The sequence below is a fragment of the Rana temporaria genome, chromosome 5, assembly GCF_905171775.1.
Source record: "Rana temporaria chromosome 5, aRanTem1.1, whole genome shotgun sequence".
NCBI classification, from domain to species: domain Eukaryota; kingdom Metazoa; phylum Chordata; class Amphibia; order Anura; family Ranidae; genus Rana; species Rana temporaria.
In genome coordinates, this window is record NC_053493.1 from 346,962,235 (window position 1) to 346,979,083 (window position 16,849).

At 46.7% G+C, this 16,849-nt stretch overlaps 1 protein-coding gene across 1 annotated transcript in view; it reads right to left on the reverse strand.

Annotated features, from left to right (window-relative positions):
* LOC120941194 (myosin-9-like) overlaps window positions 1-9,939 on the reverse strand; it is a 137,120-nt gene extending 127,181 nt beyond the window's left edge. Inside the window, exons 1-2 of the mRNA XM_040354492.1 lie at window positions 9,875-9,939; window positions 2,307-2,370 (exon numbers count right to left, since the gene is read on the reverse strand). Of these exons, the coding sequence (XP_040210426.1) occupies window positions 2,307-2,370; window positions 9,875-9,881 (71 nt within the window). The 5' untranslated portion in view covers window positions 9,882-9,939. The remainder of the gene's footprint in view (window positions 1-2,306; window positions 2,371-9,874) is intronic.
* Between the last annotated feature and the right edge of the window lie 6,910 nt (window positions 9,940-16,849).

Consider the following 16,849-nt stretch of genomic DNA (forward strand, 5'->3'; position numbering starts at 1 on the left):
CCCCCCGGACTCTGAGCACCAGTGCTACAGCATTTCAACAAATATAACTTTTTCTTTTTATGAATCTCCTGTGACTGTCACTTCAGAGCCATAACCTGCCCCTCCCATAGCGGGACACCTAGATGGCGGCGCACAGACCCATTCGCCGTCTTCACACTGACTTCTGGTGACTTTGCAGATCGCACAAAGACTTGGGGACTGACCGGCGTGTGATCTGACGACCCGGTGGCATACCTGAGTCTGAAGCAGTTGCCAAGGGAGGTCAGTCATGCCAAACGGAGTTAACCTCGGACTAAAAGCTCTAAACCCGTCAACCCTACTGGACCAGGGAAGGTCCAACCGGGTTTTCCGGAGCAGGGAGAAAAAGGGGGGCCATTGTGATACATTTGCCTATATGTCTCAGTTTAATTCTCCCTGCTTGCCATTGTGATTACCCTCCGGTTATTGAAGTGCTAATGTCCCCTCACTATTTCTAAAGGTTAATTGATCTATTGTGTTGTGTGAAGGAGATCTGTGTTTAAGTGGCTTGTGTTAATTATGCTGATTGCTTCATTGTGGTAATTATCTCTCTATATGCGGTGCCGAACCGGCTAGATACTGATTAGTTCAAAGAAATATCTTTATTTCAAAGGAGCTGTATTGAAGACCCCCCACTGTGTAAGAGGTGGGCGGAGATTTGTCATTGTAACAGTTTTGGAAATGACATATAAGCTGTGTGTGATATAACATTAAACTCTGTGTTGTTCCAGCAGTAAGCTTGGCATGTGTGGCTTTCTGGGCGACTCCAGGGATATTCCTTCTCGTGGAATATTGGGGTGATTTTCGTTATGGGAAGAAGGGAACGTTGACGGGGATATCATACCAATACCGTCACAAGGATTTCTCAGAAGAAATAAGGACATTTAAAAGCAAAATCAAAGGATGAGGTAAGTGAAGGAGGACTGCACTAAGGTAAAGGAAGCTATTTAGGGAAAAAAAATGTTACCTTTACAACCCTTTTAAGGACTGCCGCACGCCGATGTACATCGGCAGAATGGCACGGCTGGGCACAAGGGCGTACAGGTGCGTCCCCTTTAAGATCCCAGCCGTGGGTTGCGTGACCCGGTCCTGAGCTCCGTGACCGCGCCGGCGGGTCACAGAGTTGAAGAATGGGGAGAGGTAAGTGTAAACAAACCTCTCCCCGTGCTTCCTAGTGAGAGTGTCAAGGATTGTCTGATCCCTGTCATAGGAGACGACGATTAGTGATGTCACACACCAAGCCACGCCCCCCTACAGTAAGAATCACTAACTAGGGAACACTTAACCCCTGCAGCGCCCCCTACAGGTTAACCCCTTCACGGCCAGTGTAATTTTCTCAGTGCATTTTTATAGCACTGATCACTCTAAAAATGACAATGGTCCCAAAATAGTGTCAAAAGTGTCCGATGTGTCCGCCATAATGTCGCAGTCACTATAAAAAATCGCTGATCGCCGCCATTATTAGTAAAAAAAATTATTAATAAAAATGCCATAAAACTATCCCCTATTTTGTAGACGCTATAACTTTTGCGCAAACCAATCAATAAACGCTTTTTGCAATTTTTTTTACCAAAAATATGTAGAAGAATACGTATCGGCCTAAACTGAGGAAAAACATATTTTTTTTTATATTTTTGGAGGATATTTATTATAGCAAAAAGTACAAAATATTATTTTTTTTTCAAACTTGTCGCTCTATTTTTGTTTATAGCGCAAAAAATAAAAACTGCAGAGGTGATCAAACACCACCAAAAGAAAGCTCTATTTGTGGGGAAAAAAGGACGCCAATTTTGTTTGGGAGCCACTTTTGCACAACCGCGCAATTGTCAGTTAAAGCGACACAGTGCCGAATCGCAAAAAGTGGCCTTGTCCTTTAGTTACAAAATCGTCCGGGGCTTAAGTGGTTAACCTACCTGATTTTTAGTGTTTCTTCCGATAAGCCAGTTAGAAAAAAAAAATCCTTGCTGTCAAATGATGCAGCTTATTGCTAGTACTTTTTTATTAGCACTTTTAACATGAACACAGCTTTGTGGACCAAAATCTAAAAAAAAAAAAAAAATGAAAAAACTAACAAAACAAAACTGACAGCTCCCCCCTTCCTCACATAGAACCCCCATCAGCTGCAACCAATAGGAAAAAATGTGAGTTAAGCAGAAGCGGGGCACACAGGTAAGTATTTGGGGGTCTAATTGTTATTTCCTTTATAGCAGCAGCAAAGGGGAGCGATGGACCCAACGTGCATTTTTACTTCGGTCCCCTTTTAATCTTTTACAGATGTATCGTCTAACCTGGCAACTGTCTTATCCATCGTAGACGTCATATCTTTAGATGTCAGGGATTTTCTTAGTATGTCTAAAATAAACAAAGATAAATATTAAAAATCCACCATGGTAACAAAACGTCTTTAATACAAGATATAACTTCAGGACTATTCAGAATAATGAATCTAAAGTGTTATTTTGCTCTTAATTTAAAAACTGTACATATCTATAAACTGTTTTATATAAAAATATTTGTGTTACTACATCCGTGATACCCAGTGTACAAATCATGCTGTTTTCTAATAAAAAATCCTGAAGCTGCTGACATGCCTCTTTAGCAGCCTGTGTATAATGGTGTATGTCCCTGTGCTGGTGGTGTTACTGGGAGGAGAAATGCCCCTGTGATGGTGGTGTTACTGGGAGGAAAAATGTCCCTGTGCTGGTGGTGTTACTGGAAGGAAAAATGTCCCTGTGCTGGTGGTGTTACTGGGAGGAAAAATGTCCCTGTGCTAGTGGTGTTACTGGGAGGGAGAAATGCCCCTGTGCTGGTGGTGTCACTGGGTGGGAGAAATGCCCCGCTGCTGGTGGTGTCACTGGGAGGGAGACATGCCCCTGTGCTGGTGGTGTCACTGGGAGGGAGAAATGCCCCTGTGCTGGTGGTGTCACTGGGAGGGAGACATGCCCCTGTGCTGGTGGTGTCACTGGGTGGGAGAAATGCCCCGGTGCTGGTGGTGTCACTGGGTGGGAGAAATGCCCCTGTGCTGGTGGTGTCACTGGGTGGGAGAAATGCCCCTGTGCTGGTGGTGTCACTGGGAGGGAGAAATGCCCCTGTGCTGGTGGTGTCACTGGGTGGGAAAAATGCCCCTGTGCTGGTGGTGTCACTGGGTGGGAGAAATGCCCCTGTGCTGGTGGTGTCACTGGGTGGGAGAAATGCCCCTGTGCTGGTGGTGTCACTGGGAGGGAGAAATGCCCATGTGCTGGTGGTGTCACTGGGTGGAAGAAATGCCCCTGTGCTGGTGGTGTCACTGGGTGGGAGAAATGCTCCTGTGCTGGTGGTGTCACTGGGTGGGAGAAATGTCCCTGTGCTGGTGGTGTCACTGGGTGGGAGAAATGCCCCTGTGCTGGTGGTGTCACTGGGAGGGAGAAATGCCCCTGTGCTGGTGGTGTCACTGGGAGGGAGAAATGCCCCTGTGCTGGTGGTGTCACTGGGAGGGAGAAATGCCCCTGTGCTGGAGGTGTCACTGGGTGGGGAAGGTGTCAGTGTAGGTGGGGAAAGAATACTGCTGCTTAATCCAGGCAGATCTGATACAGCTGTCAATCAGGCAATGGAGAACAAATCAAGGGCAAGTTCCCAGTATTGGTGATAAAGAGGGTGCAGCAGCAGCTTGCTATGCCCCCCCCCCCATACCCCACAGGAAAACACTGTTCTCGAGGCAGCTGCCCTCCTTGCTTGTTCCTACCCTGGATCTGCAATGCACACCTTGGTTTGAGAGTAACTTGGTTTGGGAGCGTTTTGGAAGACAAGCAATTTTGACTTGATATACAAGCAATGTCTTGATATAAGAGTAGCGTCATGTCACAACTAAGTGTAAAAGAGAAGAGAGGCGCCTCTAAGTGTAGCAATATGGTTACATTTCATTAAGGTACAACAATCAGTAACCATGGGCCAGATTCAGGTAGAATTCCGGCGGCGTAACATATTGCATTTACGTTACACCGCCGCAAATTTTACGGGCAAGTGCTTGATTCACAAAGCACTTGCCTGTAAACTTGCGGCGGCGTAGCGTAAATCCGTCCGCGGCAAGCGCACCTAATTCAAATGGGGCGTGTATCATTTAAATTAGGCGCGTTCCCGCGCCGAACGTACTGCGCATGCTCCGTTTTGAAATTTCCCGCCGTGCTTTGCGCGAAATGACGTCACACCGACGTAATTTTTTGAACGGCGACGTGCGTTACGTCCTTTCCTATTCACGGACGAATTACGCAAAAAAAAAAAAAAATTTTAAATTTGACGCGGGAACGACGGCCATACTTTAACATGGCAAGTCTAAATATAAGCCAAGAAATAGAAGCTTTAACTATACGCCGGGAAAAGCCGACTAGCGACGACGTAAGAGAATGCGACGGCCGCGCGTATCTTCGTGAATCGCCGTTAACAGCTAATTAGCATACCCGACGTGGAAAACGACGCAAACTCCACCTAGCAGGCGCCGAAGTATTACACCTACGATCCGAAGGCGTACAAAGTCGTACGCCTGTCGGATCGAAGCCAGAAGCCGTCGTATCTTGCTTTGAGGATTCAAACTAAAGATACGACGCGGCAAATTTGAAAGTACGCCGGTGTATCAGTAGATACGCCGGCGTACTTGCTCTGTGAATCTGGCCCCATATTGTTACACTTAGAGGCGCCTCTCTTCTCTTTTATGCTCTGTAGCTCCTGTTGGATTTTGCTTCTAATCCCCCTGTATAGGCTTCCATTTGTGGATGGACATTTTATGGTTACACTGTAGCGCAATCCATTTTGCACTCCTGTGACCCGTTTTCAGCAGAGAGCGGTCTGAAGTTCGTTCTTCGCTGACGTCACACAGATCAGTCCAGGCACCGCGTCAACCAGACTTCCCAAGTCTGGATCTGCCAGCTGCCTTGATTGATGGCAGTCTCAGCGAGCCACTGAGATGCTGAGACTGCCGCTACCCGCCCCTCCACAGCTCAGCGCTCCAATGAGCGTGGAGAAGCAGAGAGGAGAGACGCTGACTTACAAGCAGCAGCTCTCCGTTCGGGGATCTGTGAAAACCGAGCCATCTGCGATTTTCGATCACTCAGGTTCTCAGTGCAGAGACAGTGCGGGACAGATACAGCATCAGACCGATACTGCATCCACCTAGGTAAGTAAACAAAAAACATAAAAAAACATAGTTCTCTTTTAACCTTTACCTACTCCAGCCCAAACTGTGTGTATGGGCTCATTGGTTCCTATAGTGCTGCACAAAACTATATGCTGTGCACATCTAAACGCACAATTTTTTCTGCCTTTGAGACTGAGCCCTTACCACAGTTTCAGCGTTCTGGAATACACATTTACATGTTTTTTATGCATTTTTTACACGTTTTCAATGTGTTCCAGTGCAATCCGGTTCCACGTGCGTTCCAGATGAAAAAAGTGCAGCAGAAAAAAAAAAAAGCGGGACGGGAGCGGATGTAAAAAAAAGAAAAAAGTGCAGCAGGTTGTACTTTTGTTGAAAGCACTGGAACTGATCACACTTCTATGAACTAAGGTCATTGGAATACTGTGCATGCCTCTTAGATGCGGTTTAACCACTTGCCGACCGCAATATAGCCACATGGCGGCTACAGCGTGGTCTTGCAGGTCTGGGAGGGCATCTTTTGACATCCTCCCAGAACCACGCCCCCACTGCGGTGCACTCTGTGATCGGGGTAAAGGGCCAATCATATCGGCCCTTTACCTTGTGATCAGCTGTGTCCAATCTCAGCTGATCACAATGTAAACACGCTGTGCTGTCACATTGTGAGGAGAGGAAAGCCGGTAACTGGCCAGTGTGAAAGGTGTGACATCTACACTGAAAATCAGAGCCCCTGATCATCAGTGCAGCCCCAACAGTGCTCAAAAGTGCTGCCAATCAGTGTCCATCAGTGCCACCTATCAGTGTCTCCTCATCAGTGCTGCCCAGGGCTGGGACATGGGATGGGCAGGAGGAGCGGTTGCCCTGGCCACTATGGTATCATGTGAGGTGGGGGGCCTATGCAAAAATGTATAAGAAAGAACCGGGACGGCCGCACTCCAAAAATAAAAATGTGTTCCTTTTAATAAAAACTGGTCACAACATGGATGTCACAGCAAAAAATCAGGAAAAAGGGCTAACGCGTTTCACACTCTCATACAGTGCTTATTCATAGCTGAGGTGGGGGGCCTATATGAGGAGATTGGGGGAAGGAAATTTGTGTTGGTTGGGAGAATTTGAGGGGCAGCAGGGGGTAAGAATTCTTCTAGGAGTGGTGATTTAGGGGTATCTGTGTTGGGAGAGGGGATGGGGAAAGAGGATTTGTGCCAGGAGGAGAAATGTTCTTTGGGGGGGATTTGTGCCAGTGGTGATGAATGGGTGGCATTTGGTGATGGGAAGATTTGTGATAGCAGGGAGAACTTGGAGTGGGGGATGTGCACTCGGGGGTGCTGGGGGGATTTGAGGAGTAGAGGATTTGTGGTAGGATGAGTGTTTTTTTTTTTTTTGGAGATGGGATGGGTGCTGGGGGGATTTGGGGAGATCAAGTATTTGAGCTGTGATGGGGGGAGGGGGGGAGATTTGTGCTGGGAGGGGCGGGAGTTCAGCAGAGGGGTGGATTTGTCCTGGGAGGAGGGTGAATTTATGTTTAGGGGTAAGCATGCAGATTAGTGCTTTTTTTTGGGGGGGGGGTTGTCCATACACCTTGGGGGTGGGGTGCAATTTGGCATGCTTGCCCTGGGCTCTAGATGGCCTTGTTCCAGCAATGGTGCTGCCTATCAGTGCCTATCGGTGCTGCCTATCAGTGCCACCTCATCATTGCCTGTTAGTGCCACCTCATCAGTGCTGCCTATCAGTGCCACCTCATCAGTGCTGCCTATCAGTGCCTATCGGTGCTGCCTATCAGTGCCACCTCATCAGTGCTGCCTATCAGTGCCACCTCATCAGTGCTGCCTATCAGTGCCACCTCATCATTGCCTGTTAGTGCCACCTCATCAGTGCTGCCTATCAGTGCCACCTCATCATTGCTGCCTATCAGTGCCACCTCATCAGTGCCTGTTAGTGCCACCTCATCAGTGCTGCCTATCAGTGCCACCTCATCAGTGCTGCCTATCAGTGCCACCTCATCATTGCTGCCTATCAGTGCCACCTCATCATTGCCTGTTAGTGCCACCTCATCAGTGCTGCCTATCAGTGCCACCTCATCATTGCTGCCTATCAGTGCCACCTCATCAGTGCTGCCTATCAGTGCCACCTCATCATTGCTGCCTATCAGTGCCACCTCATCATTGCTGCCTATCAGTGCCACCTCATCATTGCTGCCTATCAGTGCCACCTCATCAGTGCCTGTTAGTGCCACCTCATCAGTGCTGCCTATCAGTGCCACCTCATCAGTGCTGCATATCAGTGCCTCCTCATCAGTGCCTGTTAGTGCCACCTCATCAGTGCCCATCAATTCAGCCTCTTCAGCGCACATCAGTGAAGGAATTACCTGTTTGCAAAGTTTTATAACAGAAACTAAGGAAACTATTTTTTTTTAAATTTTTGGTCTTTTTTTATTTGTTTAGCAAAAAAAAACCTGTGAAAAATGATAAAAAGTTTAGAAATATGAGTACAGTGTTGTCATTCAATGGGTGACAGCACTAAAAGCTGACATTTGGCCTGGGCAGGAAGGGGTACAAGTACCCAGTAGGTAAGTGGTTAAAAAACACACTGGAAAGCCTCTGGTGTGGCTCAGCCCTAAATGTATTGTATGTGTATAAATCTTTAGGTGTAAGGGCCGATTTCCAATGGTGCGATGTGCGACATTGCATGTGATTCGCACCGCGCTGCAGATCACATGTGATGTCTCTGCGATTTCAGCCATACAGATAGTATGACTGAATTTGCATCGCATTCGAACCAAACTCGCACAGGACCCTTTTATTGGTTCGCAGCAGATTCGGATCGCATGGGTGTTCACACCCAATGCGATCCGATTCCTATCCTTATTTGCAGATCGCACTGCCATATACAAACTGATTTGGGGGTGTCATTAACACTCCCAGCAGTTCACATAGGGTAACTGGGAGACATGCGATGCGGGAACCCGCAGTGGATTGGCAGGGTTCCCGAAACGCAGCAGTGTAAACCGGCCCTAAATGTCACGCAGGATTTTCTGCTAGCTCTGCCAGCAGAGGCGGCTCTCTAATTAGGCAAATAAGGCGGTCGCCTAAGGCCTCGCACTCACAGGGGCCTTGCGGCCACCCAATTTGCCTGTGATTAATACTGGCATCGTCATCATCGGACCTCTCTATTACCCCTCTCGTTCTCACCTCCCTCTCTTGCATTGGCTGAATATGTCTGATGGGTGAGGAGGGTGCCCTGGAAGTGGTGCTGATCACCTGTATGCTAGATCCGTACATTTTCTGCAGCTATTTTTCTTGCTTGAATTATTTTTCCCATTATGGGTGTGAGTGGGGCCTCATGTCCAAGTTTTGCCTAAGGCCTCACAAAGCCTAGAGCCGCCTCTGTCTGCCAGTAAGGCCTCAGTCACAGGGGGGTGTACTACAATGTACTCCCCTGGGAGGCCGTGTTCACCCTCCTGGGGTGTGTATAGGTGTTCCATGTATCCTCATGCAGGCAGTCCTATTCATGCCCACTCAGTTGGGACACATTGCCCGCACAGACACAGCCATACTGACCTCTGTGTGGGTATGCGTCTTAGAACACACACTATTAGGGCTAGATTCACATAGAACCGCGTATCTTTGCGGCGGCGTAACGTATCCGATTTACGTTACGCCTCCGCAACTTAGACCGGCAAGTGCTGTATTCTCAAAGCACTTGCTCCGTAAGTTGCGGCGGCGTAGCGTAAATCGGCCGGCGTAAGCCCGCCTAATTCAAATTCGGATCAGGGGGGCGTGTTTTATGTAAATGTACTGTGACCCGACGTGATTGACGTTTTTCCCGAACGGGAAAATTCCCAGTGTGCATTGCTCCAAAGTACGCCGCAAGGACGTCATTGGTTTCGACGTGAACGTAAATGACGTCCAGCCCCATTCACGGACGACTTACGCAAACGACGTAACTTTTTCAAATTTCGACGCGGGAACGACGGCAATACTTAACATTGTTACGCCGCACTTACGCCACCATATAGCAGGGGTAACTATACGCCGCGAAAAGCCTAACTTAAACGGCGTAACTTTACTGCGTCGGCCGGGCGTACGTTCGAGAATTCGCGTATCTAGCTAATTTGCATACTCGACACGGAATTCAACGGAAGCTCCACCTAGCGGCCAGCGGAAATATGCAGTTACGATCCGACGGCGTAAGAGACTTACGCCTGTCGGATCTAACAGATATCTATTCGTTACTGATTCTAAGAATCAGGCGCATATATACAACGCAACGCAGAGATACAACGACGTATCTGGAGATACGCCGTCGTATCTCCACTGAGAATCTGGCCTTTAGAGTATGGGGACACGCACCCACAGCGGATGTCAGTATGGGAGCAGCGCATGTGTCCGCGCAGCCGCTGCATCCCAATTGACATGAATAGGACTGTCTGTATCTGTATGCGGATGCATGGAACACCTGTGCAGGTATACAGTACATTCCCCTCCCCACACACACACTTTTGTATGCGCTGTGTGAATGAGGATAACACCCAGCATTCCATGCAGGAAACACACACACATCCCTGTGACAGTGTGTACAATGACACAATACAAAGCCTGACTCTCTGGAGAGGCAGACAGTATTTCCATGAGGAGACTCCATCACCTCCCCTCAGCTGAGCTTTACACTCACTGATTCTATACTGCTTTTATCTTCATTCAGCTGTGAGCCCATCACTGTCACCTCACTCACCCGACATTCCGCCTCCCAGCACCCGCAGTAGCTTCTGCTGTCACCATGACAACTGTACACAGAGCTCTCCCTACACGAGCAGAGGGCGGAGTCTGAGGCTTTAGTAGCCATTTTGAAAATGGGCAACCTTCACAAATAGCGAGGATGCTTCAGACAGTAAGGGGAAGTGAATTATTTTAATAGTTTGTATCTCAGCACTTGAGTTTATTCTGGTAAATACACCTCATAGGAGCGCCTTGTAAAAGCAGAGCACGTGTTGCAGTAGGCGGAGCTGTTCTGAACTTGTCCTCGTTCAGGAGCCATTTTTGTGGAGCCTGAGTGCTGGGCTCCCCCATGACAAATATATATATGTATATATATATATATATATATATATATATATATATATAAAAAAAAAACATTTAACCACTTTAAGACCTAGCCTTTTTCTGATATGGGTTTTAATTAAAATGTTAATTATACATACCTTATACCAGAGATGTCAGGTTTAGAAAGTGGACAATATGTGATACTACAGTGAGTGATGGAAAAAAAAGTGTTGGATCCCCTGCTGATTTTGTACATTTGCCCTCTAACAAAGAAATGGTCAGTCTATAACAGTGATGGCGAACCTTTTTGAGCCCGAGTGCCCAAACCGCGACACAAGAGCAATTTATTTCTTGAAAAGTGCCAACACAGAATTAAACCTACCAGCGGCTCTGTACAGAGGATGGGACTGATCATCCCTCTCTAAATGAGCTCCAAGGGACTAGAAATGTACGATTCTGCCAGATTCGCTCAGACTGCAGGGATCAGGAATGCATTGTGCTCAGAATGCACTGTGCAACATACACTGACCATTACACTCACCTACCTGACCACACTCACTTACCTGACCATTACACTTACCTACCTGACCATTACACTCACTTACCTGACCACACTCACTTACCTGACCATTACACTCACCTACCTGACCATTACACTCACCTACCTGACCACACTCACTTACCTGACCATTACACTCACCTACCTGACCACGCTCGCTTACCTGACCATTACACTCACCTACCTGACCATTACACTCACTTACCTGATCATTACACTCACTTACCTGACCATTACACTCACTTACCTGACCATTACACTCACCTACCTGACCATTACACTCACTTACCTGACCATTACACTCACCTACCTGACCACACTCACTTACCTGACCATTGCACTCATCTACCTGACCATTGCACTCATCTACCTGACACATGCAATGACACCAATAATGAGGCACAATGTTTTCCAATTACACCAATAATGAGACACAATGACACCAATAATGAGGCACAATGTTCCCTAATGACACCAATAATGAGGCACAATGATACCAATGATGGGGCACAATGTTTCCTAATGACACCAATAATGAGGCACAATGTTCCCTAATGACACCAATAATGAGGCACAATGATACCAATGATGGGGCACAATGTTTCCTAATGACACCAATAATGAGGCACAATGATACCAATGATGGGGCACAATGTTTCCTAATGACATCAATAATGAGGCACAATGATACCAATGATGGGGCACAATGTTTCCTAATGACATCAATAATGAGGCACAATGATGACAAAAAATGTGGGAGCACGTTTCCCAATGACACCAATAATGACACACAATGTTTTTCAATGACACCAATAATGAGGCCGAATAACACCAATGATGGGGCACAATGTTTCCCAATGACACTAATGAGGCTGTTCTTTTTGCACAATTGATTGTTTGCAGAGCTAGCACCTGATATCTGAGAGTGGGGCAGGCTTAGGACTAACAAGATAACTGTACTGTACACTCCACATTAACACCTGTCTCCCAGTGTCTGACCTTGCTCCAGCAGCTCATTCCCGCCGAAAGGCTCCTCTGATTCCAGCTGCGTGTGCTCCCAGTCACGTCACTGCTGATTTGTTTGATGGTGGATGCGGTGTGGATGAGATAGCTTCTTTTAATGGACCAGCGTGAGTGCGCACGCACGCACGACACCCCCGGGAGTTTCTTCTTTGTCATTCCCACTCAGACACGTCATCATTAGCCCTAGAGAACTGTGGGAGTTGTAGTTTGCGGTGCGGTGGGGACGAATGGGATTTTAGTGTGTGCTTTTGAATTTTTCATGGCGTGTGGCGTGCCCACCGAAACAGCTTGCCGTGCCGGGAGCGGCACGCGTGCCACGCGTTCGCCATCACTGGTCTATAATGTTAGTTTATTTTAACAGTGAGAGACAGAATGACAACAAAAATATCCAGAAAACGCATTTGTAAAAAGTTATAAATTGATTTGCATTTTAAAGAGTGAAATAAGTATTTGATCCCCTACCAATCAGAAAGATTTCTGGCTCCCAGGTGTCTTTTATACAGGTAACAAGCTGAGATTAAGAGCACTCCCTTAAAGGGAGTGCTCCTAATCTCAGCTTGTTACCTGTAGAAAAGACACCTGTCCACAGAAGCAATCAATCAAATTCCAATCTCTCCGTCATGGCCAAGACCAAAGAGCTGTCCAAGGATGTTGGGGCAAGATTGTAGATCTACAAAAGGCTGGAATGGGCTACAAGACCATCGCCAAGCAGCTTGGTAAAAGGGTGACAACAGTTGGTGCGATTATTCTCAAATGGAAGAAACACAAAATAACTGTCAATCTCCCTCGGTCTGGGGCTCCATACAAGATTCCATCTCGTGGAGTTTCAATGATCATGAGAACGGTGAGGAATCAGCCCAGAACTACACGGGAGAATCTTGTCAATGATCTCAAGGTAGCTGGGACCATAGTCACCAAGAGAACAATTGGTAACACTACGTCGTTAAGGACTGAAATCCTGAATCACCCGTAAGGTCCACCTGCTCAAGAAAGCACATTTATAGGCCCATCTGAAGTCTGCTAATGAACATCTGAATGATTCAGAGGAGAACTGGGTGAAAGTGTTGTGTTCAGATGAGACCAAAATCTAGTTCTTTGGCATTAACTCAATTCGCCGTGTTTGGAGGAGGAGGAGGAATGCTGCCTATGACCCCAAGAACAACTCCCTCATCATCAAACATGGAGGTGGAAACTTTATGCTTTGGGGGTGTTTTTCTGCTAAGGAGACTGGACAACTTCACTGCATCAAAGGGACGATGGGCAGGGCCATGTACCATCAAATTTTGGGTGAGAACCTCCTTCCCTCAGCCAGGGCATTGAAAATGGATCATGGATGGGTATTCCAGCATGACAATGACCCAAAACACACGGCCAAGGCAACAAAGGAGTGGCTCAAGAAGAAGCATATTAAGGTCCTGAAGTGGCCTAGCCAGTCTCTGGACCTTAAAGGGGTTGTAAAGGTAAAACATTTCCCTAAATAGCTTCCTTTACCTTAGTGCAGTCCTCCTTCACTTACCTCATCCTTCGATTTTGCTTTTAAATGTCCTTATTTCTTCTGAGAAATCCTCACTTCCTGTTCTTCTGTCTGTCACTCCACACAGTAATGCGACACTTTCTCCCTGGTGTGGAGAAAGCCTCTTGAGGGGGGAGGGGGCGAGCAGGAGTGTCAGGACGCCCACTAACACACAGCTCCTTTCTCTATCTGCAAAGTAGAGTGTCCTGACTCTCCTGCTCGCCCCCTCCCCCCTCAAGAGGCTTTCTCCACAACAGGGAGAAAGCCTTGCATTACTATGTGGAGTTACAGACAGAAGAACAGGAAGTGAGGATTTGTCAGAAGAAATTAGGACATTTAAAAGGAAAATGGAAGGATGAGGTAAGTGAAGGAGGACTGCACTAAGGTAAAGGAAGCTATTTAGGGGGAAAAAATTGTACCTTTACAACCCCTTTAATCCCATTGAAAATATGTGGAGGGAGCTGAAGGTTCGAGTTACCAAACGTCCGCCTCGAATTAATGACTTGAAGAGAAGTGGAACAAAATCCCTCCTGAGATGTGTGCAAACCTGGTGGCCAACTACAAGAAATGTCTGACCTCTGTGATCGCCAACAAGGGTTTTGCCCCCGAGTACCAAGTCATATTTTGCGAAGGGGTCAGATACTTTATTTACTCATTAAAATGCAAATGAATATATCACTTTTTTAAAAATGCGTTTTCTGTTTTTTTGTAGTTATTCTGTCTCTCACTGTCAAAATAAACCTACCGTTATAATTATAGAATGATCATTTGTTTGTCAGTGGCCAAATGTACAAAATCAGTAGGGGATCAAATACTTTTTTTATCACTATATATGGAACATACTATGAATTCAGATAGTTGGATTTGTAACCAATGAAAAATGCAGTCTTTTCTGATAAGAAGGCTGTTTTTTCTGTTATGTGTACTATGTGCTTTGCTGTAAAGAGTGAAATAAAAAAAAAAAAAAAACTATGAATGAAAAAAAAAAAAAAACAGCTAATAGAAAAAGAAAAAAGGCTTCAAGTGCTTGCGGTACCACTTTTTTCCACTAGGGGTCACTAGAGCTTTTAACTAATGATCCCATAAATTATGCATCATTCCTTGCCACTGTACAGTATATAGTATGAAATACAGTAAATATTATTTAATAGGCTTTATTAAAGAAGATGCTCCTTTTACCAGTCTTTCCCTAAGTAGTGAAAAAAATCCTTTGCTCCTAGACAGAGATCACTATTGCTTAAAAGATGTGACATCACCTACTACAGGGCTCAAAATTTCAAGTCTTGAGCCACTAGCCAGGCCTCAAGGGTTACTCGCCACCAGTTTCACACACAGCCCCGCCTAGATTCAGAGAGAGTTAGGCCGGCGTATCAGTAGATACGCTGACCTAACTTGGAATCTGCGCTGTCCTAAGTTTAAGTGTATTCTCAAACTGAGATACACTTAAAGCGGGGGTTCACCCTTAGAGGGCACTTTTCCCCCTTCGCTTCCTGCTCGTTATTACTAGGGGAATCGGCAATTTATTTAAAAATATGTGCAGTACTTACCCGTTTACGAGACGCATCCTCTCCGTCGCTTCCGGGTATGGGCTTCGGGAATGGGCGGTCCTTCTTGATTGACAGGTTTCCGAGAGGCTTCCGACGGTCGCATCCATCGCGTCACGATTTTCCGAAAGAAGCCGAACGTCGGTGCGCAGGCGCAGTATAGAGCCGCACCGACGTTCGGCTTCTTTCGGCTACGAGTGACGCGATGGATGCGACCGTCGGAAGCCTCTCGGAAGGCTGTCACTCAAGAAGGAACGCCGGCTCCCGAAGACCCATACCCGGAAGCGACGGAAGAAGATGCAGCTCGAAAACGGGTAAGTACTGCACCTATTTTAATATAAATAGCCGATTCCCCTAGACCGAACGAGCAGGAAGCTAAGGGGAGATTTTTTTTTTTTTTTTAAATGGGTGAACTCCCGCTTTAAACCTAGCTAAGATACCACAGCCTGCGCCGTCGTATCTTAGGATGCAATATTTAGGCTGGCCGCTAGGTGGCGCTTTCATTGAGTTCGGCATAGAATATGTAAATGACTAGATACGCTGATTCACGAACGTACGTGCGCCCGTCGCAGTAAAGATACACCGTTTCCATAAGAGATACGCTGCGTAAAGATAAAGCTGCCCCTAGTTGGCCTAGTCAATGTTAAGTATGGCCGTCGTTCCCGCGTCGAAATTTGAAAATTTTACATCGTTTGCGTAAGTTGTCTGTGAATGGGGCTGGACGTATTTTACGTTCACGTCGAAACCAATACGTCCTTGCGGCGTACTTTGGAACAATGCACACTGGGATATGTACACGGACGGTGAATGCGCCGTTCGTAAAAAACGCCAATCACGTCGCGTCACGAGCAATTAACATAAAACACGCCCCCATCCTCATTTGAATTAGGCGCGCTTACGCCGGCCGCATTTACGCTACGCCGCCGTAAGTTAGGAGGCAAGTACCTTGTGAATACAGTACTTGCCTCTCTGACTTAAGGCGGCGTAGCGTAAATACGATACGCTACTCTGCTTTAAAGTTGCGGCGGCGTCTATGAATCTAGGTAAGAATACGGGTCGAATGCTGGGATGCGTTCTGTCATACAGGTGTGGGGTTAGGAGGAGGCGGGGCTGTGTGTGAGAACGAGCAGAGAAAAAATCAATGTTATCCTATTACAGCGGGCTATGCCACTCGGTGATACCGCGGTCCTCCTCTACCTCAATGCTCTCTGCCACAGGTTATCGCTGGGAGAACAGCTCCCGATCAACAACGGGCAACGGCGGTGCTCGCCCCCCCCCTCTCCCAGGCAGCCCAGCTCCTCGGCAGACCTCATTTTCCACTCACAAAATGCGAGTAGGCGAGTGGAAAATTTGAGGTCTGACCTACTAGCATATTATATCCATCTAGTTTCATATAACAGTCCTATGAATACATGTCATTATAATAAATGTTATCTTTTCCATATTCTGATGGAAAAACTGAATATTATTTGCAGTTGTTTGTTGACCTCTCTGATTTCAAATCAATCCTTTGTGTTCGCTCAGGAGAATATTATAGTTATCAAAACCTCCAGAGGAGTGCTGTATAGTGAGTAGCAGTCAGTTAGGGGAACCACAAAGGATATTGCAGAAGAGATGCTCCAGAGGACTCCTGGGATTTGTGTTTTAAAGGCACCTCCAGCACTGCTGATTATCAGTTGGCTGGAATCCGGACTGATCCATCACACGCTGGCTTATAGATAGAATAGGGGATTGTTTCTGCATTGGCGCTGCTCTGCTATACATTTTAGTCATTTGCAGCATGTCTTAAACTGGCCGTATGCTAGTGGATTTTTTTTTGAAAATGTTACATTTTGGAATGTTTGTTCGATTGGTTAGTCTGGTCAAATCGGCATTTGTTGTGGACCAGTGGCGGTGCGTCCATAGAGGGCGCCGGAGCGCTGCCCCCTCTGGCTCTCGCACCGCCACTGATTACAATACATAGATTCATGCATTGCATGAATCTATGTATTGTTGCCGCTGCTGCCGACTATTCAGATGGCCGGCCGT